The 10,000-nt window shown below is 47.3% G+C and overlaps 1 protein-coding gene and 1 long non-coding RNA gene across 2 annotated transcripts; one reads left to right on the top strand and one right to left on the bottom strand.

Moving 5' to 3' along the window:
- Positions 1-1,534: 1,534 nt before the first annotated feature.
- Positions 1,535-3,341, bottom strand: LOC134448384 (uncharacterized). Its single transcript, XR_010034758.1, has 3 exons — positions 2,627-3,341; positions 1,947-1,994; positions 1,535-1,844 (listed from the first exon to the last, which is right to left on the bottom strand). It is a non-coding gene; the product is annotated as an uncharacterized LOC134448384 (long non-coding RNA).
- A 2,051-nt stretch (positions 3,342-5,392) lies between these two features.
- Positions 5,393-6,052, top strand: LOC134448383 (uncharacterized protein DDB_G0271670-like; the record flags this gene model as incomplete). Its single annotated transcript, XM_063198058.1, has 1 exon — positions 5,393-6,052. A coding segment is annotated over one exon (660 nt), but the record flags the coding sequence as incomplete, so codon positions are not given.
- Between the last annotated feature and the right edge of the window lie 3,948 nt (positions 6,053-10,000).

Genomic DNA, 10,000 nt, shown 5'->3' with positions numbered 1-10,000 from the left:
GATGCAATAGTTGCTCTGAAGTCGTGCGCAAGCACAATATGACAATTGTTCATCCATACATATGTTAATATTGTTATTGGATATGATTGGCGTGAGGGCATCTTCCTCTTAGCCTCTATGCTAATCTAAATGGTTGACTGTTTACATTGCTATCTGTAGGCACACATGCAATATGATTGTTTCACTTTTGATTTATTGATTCTTTTATTTCTTTGATTTCTTTATAACCTCGCTGGGATTGTAACCTACGCACATGTCCAACGACAGAGATGTGTAAAAGTGTCTGCTTGCACTGTATTACAAACTATCACCATCATTAACAACAAGTCCTCTTCTCACAGATGCAGAAATGCAAAGCAGGGCCAAACATGCTGCATTCAATGGGTACGAAGACTGTGTGAGGAACAACATAACAGCTCTCTTCCTGGTGGCAGCCATGGAGCACCTAGGGGCTTCATTAAGTGTCAGGTACATCTGGAACAAAGATTTACATTACAACAAATGTATGGCCCCAGTTAAAGCTGGTGCCATGACAGTCTGTACATATTGGCTTTGTAAGATTACATCTAAGCTAACCATACTGCACATTTTGCATTATCTATCTTTTAAATGTGTCAACAGATATCCCTGACGGCTTCATACCTGACCACATAACCATGGGCTCTGAAGAGGGAAAAAAAAAGGAACAGGCTACATCCGGTAGTGGCCCGGGTGGTCAACAAATGCCATTTTCCACATGTAGTCCAGGAGGGAGACGTATAACTATACTGTAGATTTGATATTTTTACAAGGCCTTTAGCCACAGTGTGCCCACAGCGCACTGCTCGTAATTCTGCAGGTAAATTTCTCTCTTTCGCATCGCTTAGCCCACAGCACCTTAACAACTTGAAGTCATCAATCTGAAGTCATTTTTAGAACATAGTTGTCCCGATCTCACTGAAACAAACAGCAGATTGGACCAGCATGTCTATTGGACTCCTGCAGAAAATCATGGTGAACAGACAGACAAATGCACACTGGAGCACATTATGTTGCTAGTCACACAGAGGATATTTTCAGAGAGGCTGAGTTGTTTTCACCCCCCCATCTAGTCATGACATTCTGATAAATCGCAAAAGCAATAACCTGTGGCGCAGGATCAAAGCTAAATTGAAAGAGCGCCAAGACTAATATAAAATTGGTGGAGTAAATGCATGTACTGTAATAATGTATGTAAATAATTTAATTGTGTATGTAAGTAGTGTATATAAAATAACCCAGTGCAACTTTTTTTTTTCATAAGATTCTGTTGCCTTTCTGTGAATGCATATAAAAAAGGTTAAGGTATGTTGTGTCACTTGAAGTAAATTAAACAGTACGCTCAACACTAAACAGTCTACAATACTTCTTCCTTCTTTACATTTTTTTATTCATTGCTGCTCAAAGAAAAAAACATGGCAACAGTTTTCAAATGTGTAATTTTATTTACAGTTCTTCTATGCAAAAACAGTCATTCATACACATTTGTACAACAGCATGTACAAGGTTGCTGCAAAGCACTGCCAGCTACTACGCTGTGGTGTTTCACGGTCAAAATACTCATCCTTTTAATCAACATAACCTGGGATTCCCTGCACATGCAACACTTTGAAAACAGGAAGGTTGTTGGTTATGTACTACTATATGTTAGATCAAAGATATAGGGACTAATGCTCCACTGTTTCTTCAATAAGCTGTGATCCAACCTAGTGCAAACTGTCCTGTTGGGTGGGCTCACTGTTGAATGGCACTCTCTCCATATGTAGCAGCTCTCTGTGTCCCATCTTCTGTGACTACAGATGCCATTTAAGCCATGACAGGCATGTCTGAAAGACATGGTGCATGATGTTAACAGGTATACTAGACAACCACACTTTGCCTCCTAATGACAATCGGTGCAGGCCTACTTATTTACAAGAGCGACTCACCTTCTTTGCTGTGACGTTCTCCCAACTGAGCAGGAAGGCCTTTCATTCCTGGTGGTCAGAGAAGAGCTCAGTTTATACAATACAGCAGATATTGAACATGGGCAAATTTGTAACGTGTTATGAGTCTGTGTAACATAAGCAGCTCACACAAAGAGGTCAACCCATTCTACTGGGTAGCTTGTTTAGCATAGTGAAACCCTTTGGATGTCAGTTTCACACACCACGAAATACAATGAAAGACGGCAGCAAACGATATCAACCATTTCACACGTTTGCCGAGTCATCTTTCAAGACCAGAATGTCAACTCACAGTCACAAACAAACGCAAAGCAAATGTCTGTACACTACAGTATGCATCGGGCACAGTTGGAGGAGGGGAGAACCAACATTGATTTTACAAGGACAATGTAATATTTACACGGACAATGTGTACAGCAGAGTTAACGGAGTTTTTTGAACATCACAGGGGGAAAACATGACGAAACTAACAGAGACATAATACAATGTTATGACCAAGACTGTGACGATACATCTCCAAGTTAAGATTAGCCTACAAGTAAACTACGATAAACCTAGAAGGCCAGAATGTGAACTCACAACCACTAACGCAATGCACATGCCTGTGCTTCATAAATGGAAAAAATGCATCAGGTTCATCAACAGTAGATGCTTAAACTTACCATTTGTAGGTGACGTGAACCTCATCGACAACGATGCCCAGTAGATTCTTCTGGTAGAGGTCTGAGGATAGCATGGTCAGTTATTTGTCCTTCAGCCACGACTCGGGGCTACCGAAGACCAGCTGGCCTGGCAACGTCCCTGAAGGATGTCGTTGTCGTTTCTTCCTCCCAGTTCCATTGCCGTTAGACCCAGTTTTCCAGCCTCTCTGACTTGGTCCTCCATTAACGCAGCCAGGGGGAACACCACAATAAAGATGGGATCCTGCACTTTCCCCATTGCTTTAGCACGTGAAATATAATCGGGTGGGATAGAACGTCTGGGAGTGATAGAACCACCTGGGGCTACACGTCCGGGAGTGATCTCAGTTGGGAGTGTCCATCTCACAGCGGCTTTAGCGACCAGTGGAGCCAGCTCAAACTTTTGCCAAATCCGGTCGGAAGAAACGCAAACACATCCTCGCCGCCAACAAACGCCTTAAGCGCCGTCATTTGTTCGTATTTCAATGCCTGAACATTTGGAATACAAGACAATACCGTGGAAATAGCCGAATCCATTTCAGCGCACTGAGTACTAGTACTACAGCGCGCTGCCATGTTTGTTGTGAAGTGAAGACTACACTGCTGTCGCTAATGCTTTACATCACATCCGCCCATAACTCCGCCCATCCATTCAAAATCCCACCCGCGATTCATGATTGGCTATACACATTTCCAAACTCCAGCGGTCTCACTGCTATTCAGATGGGGTAGTGAGGCATGGGAACGCCCCCGCGTGACGTAGCCGAACGCAGCCAGATGATGTAAATCAGGTTAGTACAGTTGGCCTGAGACGGATGAATAACGGGAGCGAGAGTAGAACGGTTTATTCTGTGCATTTGAAATAGGTTTTTTATCTCTCTCTCTAGTCTAGTATATCATTTCTATTTCGAAAGCACTGTCCATTTACATTAAAATACTGGAATACAACTTCATAAGGGGAAGGATTCAAAGATGCTGGAGTCCACATAAGCATTCTCATTCGCATTCGCATTCGCATTCGCATTCGCATTCGATGCTAATTTAACATCAAGACACAGTCAGAAAGAAGATACGCAATGCTGAGCTCTAGCTACTCATCCTGGTTGGACAACATCACTATGATGTACTCCTCCCTGATTCGCTGGGCTGGTATCTTTGATCATGTGACTTCTGAGTTCTGGGAAGATGAACAAACAGTCATGCTTCACGGCAGCGAGCACAGACGAATCGAATCACCCGATCCCCGTTTCTCTGTAAACAAAGTAGCTTTTTATTGAGAGGACAGAAACTTTGTTTTTAAACGTAAATAGTTTACAAGATGCCGTCATGATGATATGGTGAAATTAATTAACATAAACGCAGCCTCTCTCTCACTTCTCCCTCACACACACACACACACACACACACACACACACACACACACACACACACACACACACACACACACACACACACACACAGCGTCAAAATGTGGACTTCCCGTATCTTCATATTCACCCATACAACTAGCTGTTTCTCCTTCCTTGATTAATCAGACACCAAGACTTCCATCAGCACCAAACATCTCATCCAGGAAATAGACAAGACAATGTGTGTGTGTGTGTGTGTGTGTGCGCGTGTGTGTGGGTGTGCGTGCGTGCGTGCATGCATCCATGCGTTAGTAGAGTGGAGGCATGGTACTGTAGTGTAGCCCAATCCTCTGGCTGTGGTAGGAGAAGAGAAGGTAACAGTAGGTTATGCAAGTGTGCATGCCTTTATGTGTGTTATTAGTGGTGTGTGTGTGTGTGTGTGTGTGTGTGTGTGTGTGTGTGTGTGTGTGTGTGTGTGTGTGTGTGTGTGTGTGTGTGTGTTTGCGTTTGCGTGTGCGTGTGCGTGTATGCGTGCTTGCATATGTGTATGTGTGTGTGTGTGTGTGTGCATGTGTGCGTGCATGTCTGTGTGTTATTAGTGTGTGTGTGTGTGTGTGTGTGTGTGTGTGTGTGTGTGTGTGTGTGTGTGTGTGTGTGTGTGTGTGTGTGTGTGTGTGTGTGCGGTCTGTGCGTAGCAGGAAACTGTGCAGCTCTCTCTGGCAGAAGCCCTTCATTACTGGGACACCACTAATAACGCCTGGTGCCGAGAAACACACACACACACACACACACACACACACACACACACACACACACACACACACACACACACACACACACACACACACACACACACCACTTAATACGGTCTGGTGCCGGGCTTCTCCCTCTCTCCTTCTGTGTACCTTTCTTCCCCTCTCTTCTTTCCTTCCCTTTCTCTCTTTTCTTCTCCAGTCTTCTGTCCATCCTCCCTTCTCTTCTTTTCTCTTCTGCTCTGGCTGCTGTCTACCTGCTAATCTCTTTCTCTCTCTGTATTCCTCTACCTCTCCTCTCCCTCTGTCTGTCTCTATCTCTCTCTTTGTGTGCTTCTCTCTCTCTTCTCACATCCCTCTGTCTTTAAAGCTCTATACCTCTCTCTTTTCTTCCACAGTCACTCCCTCCATCTCCTCCTCCTCCTTCATCTCCTCCTCCTCCTCCTCTTCCTCCATCTCCCCTCCTCCACCTCCCCCTCCATCTCCTCCTCCTACACCTCCTCCTCCTACTCGTCCATCTCATCTTCCTCCTCCTCCACCTCCTCCTCCTCCTCCTCCATCTCCTCCTCCTTCACCTCCCCTGCTCCTCCCCCTGATCCTCCTTCTCCTTCTCCTTCTCCTTCTCCTCCTCCTCCTTCACCTCCACCTCCTCTTCCTCCTCCTCCAACTCCTCCACCTCCTCTTCCTCCTCCTCCAACTCCTCCACCTCCTCCTACTCCTCCTCCTCCTCCAGCTTCTCCTCCACCTCCTCCTCCTCCACCACGTCCTCTACCTTCATCTCCTCCATCTCCCCCTACTCCTCTTCCACCTCCTCCTCCTCCATCTCCTCCTCCTCCACCAACTCCTCCACCTTCATGTCCTCCTCCTCCATCTCCTCCTCCTCCTCCTCCTCCTCATCCTCCTTCTCCTCATCCTCCTTCTCCTCCACCTCCTCCTCCACCTCCTCCTCCCTCTGCTCCTCCTCCTCCTCCTCCTTCTCCTCCTCCTCCATATTCTCCTCCTCCTCCATCTCCTCCTCTTCCACCTCCATCTCCTCCTCCTCATCCTTGTCCTCCTCTTCATCCTTGTCCTCCTCCTCCTTCTCCTACATCTCCTCCTCCTCCTCCTCCCCATTCTCATCCTCCTCCTCCCCCTCCTCCATATCCTTCTCCTCCTCCAACTCCGCCTCCTCCTCCTCCACCTCCATTTCCTCCACCTCCCCCTCCTACATCTCCTCCTCCTCCATCTCCTGCTCCTCCTCTTCCTCCTACATCTCCTCCTCCTCCACCTCCTCCTCCTACATCTCCTCCACCTCCTCCTCCTCCTCCACCACCTCCTCAATCTCCGCCTCCTCCTGCATCTCCACCTCCTCCTCCTGCTCCACCTCTTCCTTCTCCTCCTTCATCTCCTCTTCCTCCTCCTTCTCCTCCTCCTCCCCCTTCTCCTCCTCCTCCTTCTCCTCCTCCTCCTCCTCCTCCTCCTTCTCCTCCTCCTCCTTCTCCTCCTCCTCCTCCTCTTCCTCCTCCTCCTTCTCCTCCACCTCCTCCTTCTCCTCCTTCTCCACGGTGAGAGTGTTTTCCAGGCCGCGTTCCCTGGCCCCGTTCCCCAGCAGCATTCCGCCAGCGCCGCCACTGCCAGGCTTCGCCGCCGACAACGAGGCGAAAACACACGCCGTGTAAAAACTGACATCCCATTCATTTTCCCCAGGAGAAATACAGGCAGCGTGAAGCGAAACAAAAAAATGAAAGAAAGTGGACGATAGCCCAGCCGTACAGCATGGAGAGAGAGAGAGAAGGAGGGAGGGAGAGGAAGGGAGGAAGAGAGAGACAGAAGGAGAGAGACAGAGATTTAATTTTAAAAGTGTGTGAGAGAGAGAGAGAGAGAGAGAGAGAGAGAGAGAAGGAGGGAAGGAGAGGAAGGGAGGGAGAAAGAGACAGAAGGAGAGAGAGAGGAGAGGAAAACTGAAGATGGAGAGATAGAGTAAAGGAGGGAAGAATGGAAGTGGGAAGGTCCAGCGGCTGTAGGCTTTGTGGTTAAGGCGTGTGTGTGGAGACCATGGCTGTGTGGTTTTGTGGTTTTGTGAATGTGTGTGTGTGTGCTTGGGTGTGTGCGTGTGTTTGGGGGTCAGTGACGCTTCAGCCCTAGCACACTTCAGGGCAGCGCAACGACAGCCAGTGCCACTATTGTATGGATGTTTGTTTGTTTGTTAGTGGACTCTCTAAGAAGCATGTTCATTGCAGCACATCAATCACCAATTAATAGTTAATTCATGGGCATTAGATGCCTGTGCCCAAAAAGAAACGTCTTTGACCCGTGTACATGTAGCCTACTGTGTATGTACTGTATGTCTGCGCTTGTATGTGGCTAGTTAGCAAGGCTCTAAATTAACTTGTTGATCACCAGCCAAAATGGCGGGTAGATGTTAATCTTAATTTAGAGCCCTGGTAGTCGGAGTACATAGAGAGGAGGGGCTGTTTGAAGAGTGAAGATTGGGTCTACTGGAGAGGGATGTAGCAGTTGAGAAAACAGAAAAAGACGGGCAGAAACTGGCCCGGGGTTAGGGGGAGGGGGGTGAGGTGGGGGGGTTGGGGGGATGGATGCACACCATGGCCTGGGGGCAGGGGAAGGGGGGGGGGTGCTTTGAAGTGACTCTTCTGAGCGATAGATTGTCCCCTCTGAGGCAGAGAAGAGAGTGGTCGGGGGATGGGGTGTTGGGGATGGTGCAGAAACATTTTCAGATTTACATTATGTCAGAGTGAAGACTGATAGGTTGAGGTTATGTACGTGGTAGAGAGAGAGAGGGAGAGAGAGAGAGAGAGAGAGAGAGAGAGAGAGAGAGAGATACAGAGATTCATAGAGATGCAGACACAGTGTCAATGTGAGATGATGTACTATGTCAGAGCAAAAGCTGAGGTTGTGTGAGAGAGAGAGAGAGAGAGAGAGAGAGAGAGAGAGAGAGAGAGAGAGAGAGAGAGAGAGAGAGAGAGAGAGAGAGAGAGAGAGAGAGAGAGAGAGAGTATACACCAGACCAATTATAGTGTGTGCACTGCCCTTGCGTTACGGCACTGCAAATCCCATCAACAAAGAGGAAGAGCTATGGCACCTAAGCACACACACACACACACACACACACACACACACACACACACACACACACACACACACACACACACACACACACACACACACACACACACACACACACACACACACACACACACACACACACACACACACACACACACACACAAAACCATGGAGGCTTGAGAGTGACGGGGGGATATGGAAACCAGTATGGCTAGCTAGGATGACACAAAAGCATCAACACACTTAGGCGGAGTGAAGGGCCCCACATAGGAGAAGAGACCCGCATGAGGAATGAAAGACACAGACAAACGCAAACTCTCACACACACACTCGCACATACGCACACGCACGCACGCACGCACGCACGCACGCACGCACACACGCACGCGCGCACGCACACACACACACACACACACACACACACACACACACACACACACACACACACACACACACACACACACACACACACACACACACACACACACACACACACACACACGCATCCCATCCAACTTACCAACCTCCCCTACATGCATATGGCATGGTTTTCATTACGCTCTCCTCCTCACCTCTCTTCGCTCCCCCCCCCCCCCCTCCCTCTCCTCCTCCAACTTCTCTGCCATAGCTTCCCTATATACATCACCCCTTTTCACTCGTACCCCGGCGAAATGTTGCCTGAATGTGTACTACTGTGATACTACAGTGAGCTCAGTGTTTAAATGCTTGTGGTGGAACAAATTTCCACTAACATAAAGTGTTAGTTTTCACATTGGTGTTGGTATTGGTTTTCGTATTGGTAATGATTTTGGTATTGGTATTGGTATTGGTATTGGTATTGGTATTGGTATTGGAATTGGTATTGGTATTGGAATTGGTATTGGAATTGGTATTGGAATTGGAATTGGTATTGGAATTGGTTTTGGTATTGGTATTGGAATTGGTATTGGTATTGGAATTGGTATTGGTATTGGTATTGGTATTGGAATTGGTATTGGAATTGGTATTGGAATTGGTATTCGTATCCGTACTATAGCAAAGCTCTGTATTCCTGCCAATGTCTTGAAGTAGTTTGCATTGAATGCTGTACGAACACCAAGCACCTCCTGTTGCTGCCCTAGCAACCAACAAATACCCATGCTGCTGTGTGGATGGGTGAAAACGTCTGTATTTGTATGTAGATATCCACCCTACTTTACTCTACTCTACTCTACTCTACTCTACTCTACTCTACTCTACTCTACTCTACTCTACTCTACTCTTCTATACTCTACTCCACTATACACTCTACTTTACTGTATTACTCTACTATCTACTCTATACTCTTCTATACTATTCTACTCTAATCCACTACACTACCATACTCGGCTCTACACTACTGTACTGTACTGTACTCTACTCTACTCTATACTCTTCTCCTCTCTACTCTACTCTACTCTACTCTATGCTCTTCTCTACCCCACTGTACCATACTCTTCTCTACTCTACTCTGTACTCCTCTCTACTGCACTCTACTATGTGCTATGCAACTGTACCCAACTCTACTCTACTCTACTCTACTCTACTCTACTCTACTCTACTCTACTCTACTCTACTCTACTCTACTCTACTCTACTCTACTCTACTCTAATCGATTATAGTCTGCTCTACTCTAGTCCACTCTGCTACTCTCCTCTTCTCTATTCTACTGCATTATACTCCACGCTACCCTATTCTACTGTGCTCTACACAAAGAGCTCCGTGCCCCCCCCCCCCTTCACCCTCAGCTCCCAACTTTCAGTCAGCCCCCCACCCCAACACACACACGCACACGCACACACACACATTCACACACACACTCACACACACGCACGCACGCACGCACACACACACACACACACACCCTTTGGCCCTACTGCTGCTGGCAGCCGCTCCTCATAACTAACTGCGGTGCCTGCCTGGATATTTATACTCCCTCTCTGCTATTCACATTAAGGGGAGCACGCTCTCCTCTCTGTACTGGCAACTTGTGATGCTGCTAGACGAGAGAGAGAGAGAGAGAGAGAGAGAGAGAGAGAGAGAGAGAAGGAGGGAGAGAAAAAGGGAGAGGGAGAGAGGCAGGGTGTGTATGACGCAGAGAGACAAAAAGGCTTGTGTGTGTGTGAGTCAAAAAGAGACGAGAGAAAAAGTGAGCGACAGAGAGGGTAAAA

This window comes from Engraulis encrasicolus, chromosome 5 (genome assembly GCF_034702125.1).
Source record: "Engraulis encrasicolus isolate BLACKSEA-1 chromosome 5, IST_EnEncr_1.0, whole genome shotgun sequence".
Classification (NCBI taxonomy): Eukaryota; Metazoa; Chordata; class Actinopteri; order Clupeiformes; family Engraulidae; genus Engraulis; species Engraulis encrasicolus.
Note: the sequence above shows the minus strand (reverse complement) of the source record. Positions and strands in the feature narration are given on the sequence as shown.